At 38.3% G+C, this 14518-nt stretch overlaps 1 protein-coding gene across 1 annotated transcript in view; it reads left to right on the top strand.

Annotated features, from left to right (window-relative positions):
* kif1aa (kinesin family member 1Aa) overlaps nucleotides 1-14518 on the top strand; it is a 134020-nt gene that overhangs the window by 52084 nt on the left and 67418 nt on the right. The window contains exons 15-25 of the mRNA XM_052130720.1: nucleotides 378-457; nucleotides 2133-2208; nucleotides 3142-3221; nucleotides 3339-3445; nucleotides 3537-3617; nucleotides 4892-5072; nucleotides 5158-5230; nucleotides 12018-12108; nucleotides 12242-12390; nucleotides 12478-12656; nucleotides 12903-13040. Coding sequence (XP_051986680.1) covers nucleotides 378-457; nucleotides 2133-2208; nucleotides 3142-3221; nucleotides 3339-3445; nucleotides 3537-3617; nucleotides 4892-5072; nucleotides 5158-5230; nucleotides 12018-12108; nucleotides 12242-12390; nucleotides 12478-12656; nucleotides 12903-13040 — 1235 coding nt within the window. The remainder of the gene's footprint in view (nucleotides 1-377; nucleotides 458-2132; nucleotides 2209-3141; nucleotides 3222-3338; nucleotides 3446-3536; nucleotides 3618-4891; nucleotides 5073-5157; nucleotides 5231-12017; nucleotides 12109-12241; nucleotides 12391-12477; nucleotides 12657-12902; nucleotides 13041-14518) is intronic.

Here is a 14518-nt window from a genome sequence, read left to right as displayed (position 1 = left end):
TCTAAATTACTGTAGTTGTAGGGGAGGGTTTGAAAAGAGGGCTTGGTGACATCAGGAAAGTTGTTTTAGAGGCAGAGAAAGTTGTAAAACAATTGCCATTGAAACCAACATTATCTTTTATTTTGAAAAAACATCTACTGACGAATCATTTACAATAAGACCACTAATATGTTCAGAAAGTAAATAGATAAATATTGATTTAATGTTGACTTCAATGCAAAAGATACACATCATAAGCGCATCCAAAAAGCTTGAATCACATTTTCCATGAACAGTCTTCGAATAACTCTGTCTGAAGATTTGGCATAAATGTATCTATAATGATGCCACAAACTTGCTGCATGGGTTGACTTGATATTGTTTGCAAATCCAACTAGGAAACAGAAAAAATCATTGCTGAGCTCAATGAAACATGGGAAGAGAAGCTTCGCAGAACAGAGGCCATCAGAATGGACAGGTTTGTTTTATAGAGCCAATGGACTCTTGGCGCATTCCCACCTTAATTTAGCTGTGTACATTTTCTTTCTCTCGTCTCTCTGCCGTAATCCATCTCCCTCTATTTTTTTTTTCTTCTTTTGGAAAGTTATGGAAACATACATTTAATAGTGGATTTTTTTCTTTTGCTGTTGGAGCAAATGGGTTACACGAAAATAAAGTTTCCAATGTTACACTCCTATGTACCTCTATAGTATGGAGGGCCAAATTTCTCAAAATTAAATAATCTAATACATATATAAATATTTAAATAAATCATTAAATACATATTAAAATTGTTTAAAAAATTTTTTATTATTAATAATTCAGTAACTAAATGAATCAATAAATATGCCTTGTATCTTACTTTAGCATTAGTTTGCAACCATTTTCATTTTAGCATAATCTTTGGGTTGGTTTATTATTTAAGCTTGAGCTTCATGTTTTTTCATTTTCAGGGTTACTGCTATCAGCATGTCACTCAACAACAGTTCTTTTAAAAATTGATTTCCCTGTACTTTCTGGTTAGTGAATTTAGCCCTGTTTTTTAATTATTTATTTACACTGCAACTGTGGCTGAGCTTAGTACAATAAGAGATTTGCAGATGTGAACAAAATATTAAACATTTCTTAATTTTAACCCATATAGGTGTTGATTCTGTGAGAGAAGGTCATATCCTTTGAAAGGTGACACCCACTGTCTGTCATTGAGTGAGGTGCTGATGGCAGTAACCCTGAAAATGAAAACACAAAGCTCATTCTTAAAGGGATAGTTCACCCCAAAATTAAAATTCTCTCATTTACTCACCAAACATGCCATCTGTGTAGATGTGTTTCTTTCTTCTGCAGAACACATATGCAGATTTTTAGAAGAATATCTCAGCTCTGTAGGCCCATACAATGCAAGTGAATGGTGATCAGGCCTTTTGATGCTTCAAAAATCAGATCAAGTCAGCATAAACATAATCCATGAGACTCCATGGATTTAATCACTGCCTTCTGAAGCAGTCTCCTTGGCGATCATGATTTCAAGCTCAAATACAATTCCTACAGCGCCATCTAGTGCTGTGTGCATACGACAAACACTAGGACGTGTAATGGCAAGATGTATAGTTACATTTTGGTCTGTTCTCACCCAAAACCAACTGGATCACTTCAGAAAACATTGATTAAAGGAATAGTATTCTATTATCATTTGATCTCCCTTATGCCATCCTGGGATGGTATGAGGGTGATTAAATGATGAGAGAATTTTCATTTTTGGTTAAACTATCCCTTTAAATGAAAAACAAACACAAAGATAACACAAACTAATGCTAAAAGATGGACACAAACTAATGCTAAAATTAAACACATGGGACATTTGTTTATTTTGTGATTTTAATCATTTTATGTATTTTTTTTAAACTATTCAATTATGTATTTAAAATGTATATAAATATTTCAATAATTATGTTGATTTCATTTTTAGTCATTTTAAAACTTCAAAAAAGTTCAAACTGCTATAGTTTACTTCCATGTTCTAAACCCAGAAATGTGAAAAGATCCATTCCTATGTGACAGCCAGAGCATTTGATTCATAGGCCGTTAAAAGCTATTGACATGACCACACACAATTTTGATTTATACGAACACATTTAAATTATTGTTTTTTACAGAGAAGCACTGCTAGCTGAGATGGGTGTGGCGATGCGTGAGGATGGAGGAACTGTTGGAGTCTTTTCACCAAAGAAGGTAAAGTGATTATAAAGACCTGAATCTAGTGAGGAACGTACACTTCAAACAGTGTGCAGGTGGGCCATATTTTACAGCTATTGTTTTGATTGCAAATAACCAAATAAGCCTGTGAATATTTACACTCCCCTTTTTGAAGCCTGCACAGAGAAAACCTCAGCCCGTTTTTATAGACACTGTTGGGCTGTTCTCTCCCAATGAGGTTGGTTGCCATGGACACTGTGTGATTGCATCCTGACAGCTCTTTTAAGAGTGTTCTAATGTACCTCAGTCTGTTCTTTCCCCTTCAGAACTCTTTTAAACACCATCTGTGATCTTTATGTAGTGATTTTTTGCTTATTACTATCTGATGTGAATTCTGAGATGCTGCAATTCCTCCTAGTCTTCATAGTAACATTAATGGAATACAAACTAGTCTTCAGATCTTATGCATCATGGCCCACATGTTGCTTTTAAAGGCCTTCCTGCTGGGAGCCTTAGACTTTTGTGACATTCAAATTAAATTGCATGCTATTTTGGTTGGATATCCAAATTGAAATTTGTGTTTATAGAAATGATTTCTCAGTGAATTTTGTTTTCCCTCTCTTAAGAGTCTTTAAAATTTTTACAGTGCTTACATGGCTGTATTGATATTTCTCAAACATTCTGGTTAGTTTGTTCTAAACCCCTATTCTAAAGGAATAAAATTCTGCAATGGATTTTGCCCACACCATTTAATATACTGAATCCATTCAAACTTTGTTTTGTTGATAATTTCAGCTGTAGATGTTTTTGTAAACTTTATACTGCTTCTCATCTATGCAGAACCAACGTATAATACCTCAGCCTATTTAAAACTTTAACACTGTTCTTTTGCTACATTGCATGCACTGGTATTTCCTTCTATTTGAGTGTTGTAGCATTGATTAAAGTATTTTTGGCCCATAATTACAGACGCCCCACCTGGTGAATCTAAACGAAGATCCTTTGATGTCTGAATGTCTCCTGTATTATATCAAAGATGGAATTACCAGGTTAGTGTCAAGCCAAGTGTTTCATTTCTCCATTGAGCATTCTGTACAAGTCACATAAAAACAAGTATGCTTTTGTTCAGTCAATTTTTACTATGCTTGTTGTGTTGCTCTGCTCAGGGTGGGGAGAGAGGATGCCAGCAGAAGGCAGGACATTGTTATGAGTGGTCATTTCATTAAGGAGGAACATTGTACTTTCACCAGCACCACTGGACCCATGGGCGAAGGTTTGTTAAAAACTGTAGATACATTTACACATATACATTACATGCAGGTATTGGCCACAGTCCTTATGGCTGTTCTTGCTTTTGTTTACAGCTGTCATTCTGGAGCCATGTGAGGGAGCTGAAACTTACGTCAATGGGAAGAGAGTGACAGAGTCCACTGTTCTCAGATCAGGTCTTTTTCAACTGTTTTCTCTTACAGTTGCCCTGCTAGTGGATTACTGAAACAGAGCATGGCATGGGAAGAGACATTCATATTTATAAGTGCTACCTGATTTGTTATGGTTAGGTTTAGGGGTTGGGATTAGGGTTGGGTTATAGTTTCTCTGTCTAATCAGCTAGATCTTTCCTGATGAATATTACTAAATCATCCAATCAGGTATACTTTCCTCATGTACAGTATATAAATAATTCTTCCTTTGCAATTCTAGTTTGCATTTTGCTACAGAAATTTTCTAAGCATTATGGGATTGTGGGAATGGGCGGATTGATCTTAAAATATTGATAGTTCCAATCTTTACAAAATAATAATAATAATAAATAAATAAATAAATAAATATATATATATATATATATATATATATATATATTTATTATTTTGTAAAGATCAGGACTATCAATATTTTAAGATCAACTGCCTATTCCCACAATCCCATAATGCTTAGAAAATTTCTGTAGCAAAATGCAAACTTACAAAACGTAGGACTAATATATATATATATATATATATATATATATATATATATATATATATATATATATAGGGACAGTACAAAAACATGATTTCAGCAATAAATATACATAGCTAAATAAATAAGATGCATTTGTAGATAGAGATAATTTCACATGCTTATTTGCATTTAAGGTCAATACGTAGATAGGCTTTTTTCCCTAAAAAAAAATAATACCTAGATGTAACTAAACAAAAGTAAACGAAGCATTTGAAAATTGAAAAGAGAAAATGTTTAATTAAATTGATATTAATTATAATAATATATTATTTTGTATAATTTATTTAGCATTAAAACAAAATGTGTATCATAAACTTTGAAAGGATTTTTTTTTTTTCTGTGAAAAGTTGTGCAAGAAGGAAATACTTCTCCCTCCACTTTTGTTTCATTCCACCAGATAACAATAAAACTAAATGTCACATTTATTTTATTAGATTTTCTTTGTCTCATAATTTGCTATTTATTTATCGTTAATGATGATGCTTTTAAATATGATGTTAAATGGCTGACGTTTTCCATTTCACACTTCAAGCATTTCTGTTTAAATAAATATTGGTAATGGTATATCAGCGATATTGATTTTGACAGTATCAGATTAAAAAGAAAATAATTGATATCGCTAATCACTATTTTCAAGGAAGTATTATGGATTTATATTCTAATTAAAGAACCTTAGTATATTCATTTATTGAAATCTTTATCCATGGATCTTTTAAAGGGAACCGAATCATTTTGGGCAAGAACCACGTGTTCCGCTTTAACCATCCAGAGCAGGCCCGTCAGGAACGAGAGATAACTCCGTGTAGCGAGACCCCGATAGAGCCTGTAGACTGGGTGTTTGCTCAGAGAGAACTGCTGGAGAAACAGGGCATTGATATGAAACAGGAAATGGATCAGAGGTAATAGAAATATGGAGGACAACAGAAAGTTCAAGACAAAGATTTGTTTTGTATTGCTTGACTAATCAGCTCTTTGTACGTACAGACTGCAGGAACTTGAAGATCAGTATCGCAAAGAAAGAGAAGAGACCAACAATCTGTTGGAGCAACAGAGATTAGTAAGTGTCATAGCTGACATAAAAGAGCACCTATTATGGTTTTTAAATGTGCCTAATTTTGTTTTAAAAGTCTCAAACAAAAGATTTACATGCATCCAAGTTCAAAAAACACTTTAATTTGCTCATAAGTTAAATTGCAGCATTACAATTGCCCCCTCGTGCAATGATCCATTTTAAAGGGTTCATTCTAAACTCCTCCTTTCAGAGAGTACTCTGCTCTGATTGGTCAGATGTCCCAGTATGTTGTGATTGGTCTACCACTTAGTGTAGTGTTTGAGAGTGGGTCAAAGCTGTTCGGGAGCAGCCACTGAAGACCAGAGGTGGGTTTTTTGTTACCAAATTATGTAGGTTAGTACAGGAAGTAAGTCTGGAATTACTAACGACTTGTTTCAGGTGTTCAGAATCGGTTCTTTCTTTTGTGAGTCAATAACTCCATTTGTCATGCACTTTCATTTTTGATTCACAAACAGCTATATAACACTGCATGAAAGGTAATATTTGAAAAACCATAATGGGTGCTCTTTAAGAGTATAAATTGTTCCCTATCCAGTATATATTCGTTTAGAAAGTTTCACATGTTTTTATTTTGTTATTTTCAGTCCATTTTTGTGTTTCAGTTTCAGTAGAATATTCATTTAAGGTTTCATAATTTATATATTATATAAATTATATATTAGGGGCTGTCGATTTAATACGTTAATTCAGTGCGATTAATGTTACAAACAATAACGCGTTAAAAAAATTAACGCAATTATTATCGCATGCCCACGGACTATAATAAGGAAGATTCCTGAGAAAGTCAAACTTGCAGTACCACCTGTTTATTCCAGAGGGCAGTAAGTGAAATTTCTATGCGATCTAAGGGATCTCATGTGTTTAAAGATTGAGTATTAAACTATATTTAACTTGACACAGTGACCTAAATGTAATGAACTCAGACTGGGCGTTTGTTGAGAATCCATGTGCAGAAGTTTTATTGAAGCAGTTAATCCAAAACGACAGGCAAAGCAATGGTCAAAGGTGCAGGCTGGGTTCAGTAAACAAATATAGGCAGTCCAAGAAAGCAACCAAGGCAAAAACAGTAATCCAAAAACGTGAAATCCAAAAGGCAGGCAAAAGGTCATAACATGAGGCATAAACAATGGCAATGGAGAGAACGCTCAGTAAGGCAGGAAAAACTGGCAATACTTCGCGAAGTGTTGGTGGAAAGCATGGCTCTATATATATATATCAAACAGGAAGTGACTGTAGAAGAAATTGAGTGATGTCAGTATTCTGGTGAGGGCTCCCTCTGTTGGTTGGAGGGAGCAGATGTTACAGAATCCCCCCCTCTATGAACACCTCCAGGTGTTCTTCGACTGAGGCGCCCCTTGGTCTGGGTGCTGGGTGATCAGGATGAGTTCGATGAAAATCATGGATAAGAGAGGGATCCAGAATGTCCTTGGCAGCTACCCAGGACCTCTCCTCTGGTCCGTAGCCCTCCCAATCCACCAAATATTGCATCTGGCCTCCTCTTCTCCTTGACTCAATGATTTCCTTTACCAAGTATGCTGGTTCTCCATCAATCTCCAAGGGTGGTGGAGGTTCAGGTTCCATGGTTTCGGGGCCACTCGCAGGGTGGACCGGTTTTAGCAATGATACATGAAATGAAGGAGAGATACGGTAATTAGCAGGAAGCTCAAGTCTATAGGTCACAGGGTTTATCTGTCTGATTATACGGAATGGACCAACGTACCTGGGACTGAGCTTCCTACAAGGTAGCCGTAGACGCAAGTCTCGTGTGGAAAGCCAGACCCTCTGGCCTGGCTGATAGTTAGGGTGGGGACGCCTCCGTCGGTTCGCTTGGATTCTCTGAGAACGAATGGCACGTTGAAGCCTCACATGAGCGCTGTCCCACACCCGTTCACTCCTTCTGAACCAGTCATCCACCCCTGGTACTGTAGAGGGTTCCCCAGACCAAGGGAACATGGGAGGTTGATAACCCAGTACGCATTGAAAGGGGGTAAGTCCAGTAGAAGAGTGGGTTAGTGAATTTTGGGCATATTCAGCCCATGGAAGAAATTCACTCCATCTCTGTTGTTCTCGACTACAGTATGACCTAAGGTAACGTCCAATCTCTTGGTTCAATCTCTCCACTTGACCATTCGCCTGTGGGTGGTAGCCTGAGGTTAAACTAACATTAATGTCCAACAGTCTACAAAATTCCTGCCATACCCTCGACGTGAATTGAGGACCCCGGTCCGTGACAATGTCCTCTGGCAATCCATATATCCGGAACACATGATGGAACAAGGCAGTGGCTGTTTCCATGGCAGTGGGAAGACCCTTCAGTGGGACAAGACGACAAGCTTTAGAAAAGCGGTCAATGATTACCAGAATAGTGGTGAAATTGTTAGACTTGGGTAGATCTGTGAGAAAGTCTACTGATAGATGGGACCAGGGTCTCTGGGGAATGGGTAGGGACTCCAGTAGTCCAGCAGGTAGTTCCTTGGGGGTTTTAGACTGAGCACATACAGGACATGACTTGACATATGAAGTAACATCTTGAACTAAGTCTGACCACCAGAATGAGTTGCGTAATAAGGCTATAGTTCGTTGAATACCTGGGTGTCCAGCTGAGGGAAGAATGCACCCATTGGATCACACGTTGTCGGAGAATGCGTGGGACGTACTGCTTGGTTGGTGGGCAAGAAGGTGGGGAAGGATCTGTTTGCTGAGCTTGTAGGATCTCATCCATGATGTCCCAGCGAATGGGGGCTATAACCAATGAAGGAGGGAGAATAGGATCTTGGTTATTTCGAAAAGACATAGGTTCGTACCTTCTAGACAGAGCGTCTGCTTTACTGTTCTTGCTTCCAGGGCGGTAGGTAACTGTGAATCGGAATCTGGAAAAGAACAGAGACCAGCGGGCTTGACGTGGATTGAGTCTCTTGGCACTCTTGATGTATTCCAAGTTCTTATGGTCTGTGATAACTTGAAATGGATGTTCTGCTCCCTCTAACCAGTGTCTCCATTCTTCCATAGCAGCTTTCATAGAGAGTAGTTCCTTGTTACCTACATCGTAATTTCTTTCAGCAGCAGTGAGTTTACGAGAATAGAAGGCACATGGGAACATCCGTCCTGGCATACCATGCCGTTGAGAGAGAACAGCCCCAATCCCATAATCGGAAGCATCTACTTCAATGATGAAGGGTAATTTTGGATCAGGATGCTTGAGGATGGGTGCAGTAGTGAAGCGAGTCTTGAGGGTATTGAAAGCAGTGTTAGCAGATTCGTTCCATAGAAGTCTCTTGGGTTTGCCCTTGAGTAATGATGTTAGAGGAGCTGCGATGATGCTGTAATTCCTAATAAATCTTCTGTAGAAATTTGCAAAGCCAAGAAATCGCTGAAGTTCCTTGATAGTGGTAGGTTGTGGCCATTCAGTAACTGCTTTGATCTTGGATATATCCATCTCCACACCGTGATGACTGATTATGTAACCTAAGAAACTAATACTAGTGCTATGGAACTCACATTTTTCAGCTTTGACGTAGAGCTGGTTCTGTTGGAGCCGAGTTAGGACTGTCTTGACATGTTGAATATGCTCCTCCTTTGTTTGGGAATAAATTAGGATGTCGTCAATGTAAGCAATGACAAAGTGATTCAAAAGGTCTCTGAAGATTTCATTAATAAAGGACTGGAAGACAGAGGGGCATTGACTAGACCAAAAGGCATAACTTGATATTCATAGTGCCCCCTAGTGGTGACGAAGGCAGTCTTCCATTCATCACCTTCTCTGATTCGAATAAGGTTGTAGGCACTACGAAGATCTAGTTTGGTGAAGAAATGTGCCTCTCTGAGTTGTTCTAGTGCTGAAGGAACAAGAGGAAGTGGATAGCTGTTCTTTAATGTAATTGCATTGAGACCTCGAAAATCTATACATGGTCTAAGTCCGCCATCTTTTTTCTCTACAAAGAAGAACCCTGCAGCTCCTGGAGAGGTAGAGGGACGTATAAAACCTGATGCCAAGGCTTCTTCAATGTAGTTTTCCATGGCTTGAGTTTCTGGGAGTGACAAAGGATAAACCTTACTTTTAGGAGGAGTAGTATTTGGGAGGAGCTCAATGGCACAATCCCATGGACGATGGGGAGGTAGTTGGGTTGCATTTGCCTTGTTGAAGACCTCAGAAAATTCTGAATATTCAAATGGAATCAATGTCTCTGTGGAGGTATCTGGGCTTTCCACACTCGTGGTGAGACATGGGAAGGTTATACTTGAGTTGAAACAATGCTCTTGACAATGGAGAGACCATTTGGTGATCTCACCTTGATTCCAGGAAATACTAGGGTCATGGATAACCAACCATGGGTGACCGAGAATGATCTGGTTCTTGGGGGAAGGAATAACATAGAATGAGATATTTTCAGTGTGAAACAGTCCAACTTTTAGAGTTATTGGGAAAGTCTGCTGTGAGATACCCTGTCCAATGGGTTTGTTGTCAACTGCTGTAATATCAATAGAAGGGATGCATGGCAGAGTGGGGATTTTTAGTTCTTGGACCAGATCTTCATGGATTAAATTGACTGCGGCCCCAGAATCCACTAACGCTGAAACATAATGTTCCTTATTTGAAACCTCAAGGGATACAGATAGGGTGAAATTCTGACTGACCGAACAGTAAGGAAATTTTCAATACTCACTGTTCTCCTTGAGGTGTTGTTGGTTCGATTGGGACAGGTTTTGCACTGATGATTAGGTTGGCCACAGTAGAAACATAGATGCTCCTGCAGACGGCGATGTCGTTCCTCTGGTGACACTCTAGTATAGCCAATTTGCATGGGTTCTGTGGATTGGGACATGGAGAGTGTAACAGCCTCAACTGGAACAGGCGCCATTTTGACCTGTTTAGAACGGGGTTTGTTACGAATGAGATTATCTAGCTTAATAGCCATGGTGATATACGCAGACAAGTCTGTGGTTACATCTCTGCATGCCAATTCTGCTTGTAATTCATGGTTAAGTCCTTCTCGAAACACTGTTTTAAGTGCCACATCGTTCCATCCACTCTGGGCTGCGAGTGTTCTGAATTGGATAGCATAATCAGCGGCTGATCGGTTACCTTGACGTAAATGCAACAACTGTACAGAGATGTCCTGTCTTCCTGCAGGATATTGAAATACATCTTGTAGTTGTTGTGCAAAATAGTCAAAAGACGTTCGTAACCGGGAGTCATTGTCCCATACAGCTGAGGCCCAATCTAATGCCTTTCCAGTAAGCAAAGTCATCATAAAAGAACATTTTGTAGTATCTAGACGAAATGCTTCAACTTGATTGGAAAAGTAAATTCTACATTGACGTAAAAAGCCTCTGCACTTTTCAGCGGAACCATCAAATTTGTCTGGTAGTGAAAACCTTACCGGCTCAGCTCTAGTTGACGGAAGAGATTGAATGTAATGGGTTAAATGTTCATTGACTGCTCGTAGGTTGGAAAGTTGGTCTTGAAAATCCTTTAGTATCTCACTCTGGTATGCATAGGCCGTCTGGAGCTGTGATACCTCTGCTGGATTCATTTCTGGCGAAGTATTCTGTAATGAACTCAGACTGGGCGTTTGTTGAGAATCCATGTGCAGAAGTTTTATTGAAGCAGTTAATCCAAAACGACAGGCAAAGCAATGGTCAAAGGTGCAGGCTGGGTTCAGTAAACAAATATAGGCAGTCCAAGAAAGCAACCAAGGCAAAAACAGTAATCCAAAAACGTGAAATCCAAAATGCAGGCAAAAGGTCATAACATGAGGCATAAACAATGGCAATGGAGAGAACGCTCAGTAAGGCAGGAAAAACTGGCAATACTTCGCGAAGTGTTGGTGGAAAGCATGGCTCTATATATATATATATATATCAAACAGGAAGTGACTGTAGAAGAAATTGAGTGATGTCAGTATTCTGGTGAGGGCTCCCTCTGTTGGTTGGAGGGAGCAGATGTTACACTAAACATTTTGTTTATGATGCAACACACCCGAGACGTCTAACATAGGTGTAAATTGACGGGCCCTTAAATAAACCCTCATAATAAATCTCCAACCGATTGACAAATTTACTTGTGAAATGGATTGCTGTGAACTGTATGACAATGACTGACTTATGATCAATAATATGGTAGTAAACAATATATAATTTTTTTATATTTAAAGATAACTATGTGTAATTATATATTGATATAAATTTGTATAATCATTATATATTGAGTTAATTATATGAGAGGCTTTCTCAGCAAATATTTGTATATGCGATTAATCGCAATTAATTTATCTGGGCACCATGTAATTTATTCGATTAAAAAATGTAATCGATTGACAGCCCTAATATATATCCATCTGCCAATGATAAAAACACATACCAATTTATAAGAAACTGCTTAAAATATTATCAAATTACCTTTAAAGTTTAAATGTAAATTTTAAATCACAATAACATTGCACAGTCTAGTATGTGTTGTCATCATTGATGGCCCCTTCCTTGTTTTTTTTTGTTTTTTTGACAGAGTGGGGATCCAGCTTTGATTAAAAATAAAAAAATCAAAGTAATGTTCTCCATGATTCTGTTTAGTTTTCATCTGAATTATAGTTTTATAGAATTTAGGATTTTGTTTAGTTTTCATTCTTTAGTAAATCCCCAGTTTATTTTTTAGCTAGTTTACATCTTCGTAATAGTATTTGTTAAGCTTAACCATGGTTCCCATACTTATAACTTTGTTACTAGTATTTTACAAGACTATTGAAAATTCACTTTATTTCAATGTTTTTTCCAGGACTATGAGAGCAGGCTAGAAGCCCTGCAGAAGCAGGTAGATCGTTGTTACCCTGATATAGCCGAAGAAGACTATGAACCCGAGGAGGAAGGTGAGATAATATCTAGATTGCACAAAGTTGAATGGCACAAAGTTGCTTTTTAATTGTTAGCTTGAACTGTTCGGAATTACCCAATTGAATCATTGAGTGTTGATGTCTATTGTTTGACATAATTTTACCATAGTGCAATGGTCTGAGAGGGAGACAGAACTGGCACTGTGGGCATTTCGTAAATGGAGATGTTACCAGTTCACCTCCCTCAGAGACCTGCTTTGGGGCAATGCCATCTTTCTCAAGGAGGCCAATGCCATTAGTGTGGAGCTTAAGAAGAAGGTGAAACTGCATCACTCATCTGTACCTATAAAATATGATAATATCATAACTGATCATGCCTAAAGATAATCTTACATTCACCCACAGGTTCAGTTCCAGTTTGTGTTATTGACAGACACGCTGTACTCTCCTCTTCCACCTGATCTGTTACCCCCTGAGACAACCAAAGACAGGGAGAAGAGCCCATTCCCTCGCACCATTGTGGCTGTAGAAGTCCAAGATCAGAAGAATGGAGCCACACATTACTGGACCCTAGAGAAGCTCAGGTACAAAACTTTATGTATAAAAGCAAAACATTATGTCGCTAAATGCATAACTTGTTTAGCTTTATACAACTACTGTACATCCTTGAGTTTCATTTCTAGTATATTTAAGATCACCGTGTCTGGGTTTATTTTGGAATAATGACTGGCTGACTCTACATTATCACTGTCATTTATCATAGTATGTAATTGTATGCCATCATGTGTCCAATTTATTTTGTGAGTGGTGTGTAATGCTGCCCCCTGCAGGCAGAGGCTGGACCTGATGAGGGAGATGTATGATCGTGCTGCTGAGGTGCCCAGCAATGCTCTGGATGACTGTGACAGTGTCTTGACAGGAGGAGATCCTTTCTACGACCGGTTCCCCTGGTTCCGTCTGGTTGGAAGGTAAGTTGTTAGGTTATATCAGTATAGTACAGTTTCAGGACAGAATGCTTCCTGGCAGATTGGTTTCTACTCCTCAAATGACACTTGTATATGAACAACCAATTGTAACTGATAGTATATTAGTTATGCTGAATGGAATCTAATGTACTAAGCAGCATGTATCATTGTCTTTTTCTGCTTGTAATAGTAGATCATATTGCAGCGCAGGACAAGTGCTGAGAATAGGAAATGTTTTGAAATCTTCCTGTAAAAGTTGTTTTCTTGAGGATGTGCATATTATTGACAGTATTCATTCCTCTGAGGACTTAGTCCAGAGATATTGCCCACAAAATTCTTAGGATTGATTTGTAATGCTGCTTTATTCATTAGAGCATGAAATTGATTCTCTGTGCATTTTCAAATTAGGTCACACACTTTCCCCCTGGACTTTCTACTTCCCTTGAACTGCTTGCTAAAGACTTGCTAAATCTTGCCATTACTTTATCGTAAAGAAGCCGTTCTGTCCCTTTTTTAAAATAGCTAATATACTTTAGTTACATCACACCCATTACCCATAATTTGCTACAACTAGCTACTTGCTAGTCAGTTGCAGGTGGTATAGACCTTATTCACAGCAGTGCCATCTATTATTTTTGATGGGAATGAAAACTAGGCCATGAAGGATAGACTTACCGTCACTTCAATATCATGCACTGTATAAAGCTATCAAAAAGCTCAAGATTACATCTAATTTTCCACAATTCATGTTGTCTGAAGTTTTTTGTCTGCTGAAATGTCTTGGAAAGATGTTTTTTCAATGTTTCATAAGGGGAACGATCCAAAAACACAAACAAATGTACAACCCATTGAAGAGACAATGTACATCTATCCTAGTCTCGGGTAGCCAGACCTATGACTAAGGCAAAGGTCTGGGCTTTATAGCGGCTTCAATTGGCCAAGAACTGCCCATTTAGTCAGGGAAAGCCATGTAACTAATATGTTAAGCCAGGGGTTCTCAATGGAGGCAGTACCATCTCCCAGGGGGGATTCAAAGATGCCAGGGGGCTCTGAGAGCAAATTAGTAGAGAAAGGGGTGTTAGGTTACAAATGGGCATTTATCACTCATAATAATTAAATCTATCGTCAAGTTCCTCTTTGCATTAAAAGTTTATCTAGATTTATAGTATATTATATGGGTTGGTATGCATTTATTCAGCAGTTCATCAGATTTTTAAGTCTAACGACGCATCTGAAATATCTGGTTTAGCAGCATCAAATACACAGGCAGAGGCACGACCTCCGCTAATGCACCTGTATGGCTCTGTAGATTGATACGGCTCAATGGACAGAGCAGTGTGAGGCAAAGATTGTGCTTTTTTACTCTGGATCATAAATTCACTGCATTTCGAGAATCAGTGAGAAGCAAGGCATGAGAAGGGGAAACCATTTGAATTCAGCACAGAATTCTACATTACCATCATTGAATTTACTATATTAAC

Source organism: Xyrauchen texanus, chromosome 7 (assembly GCF_025860055.1).
Source record: "Xyrauchen texanus isolate HMW12.3.18 chromosome 7, RBS_HiC_50CHRs, whole genome shotgun sequence".
Lineage (NCBI taxonomy): Eukaryota > Metazoa > Chordata > Actinopteri > Cypriniformes > Catostomidae > Xyrauchen > Xyrauchen texanus.
Note: the sequence above shows the minus strand (reverse complement) of the source record. Positions and strands in the feature narration are given on the sequence as shown.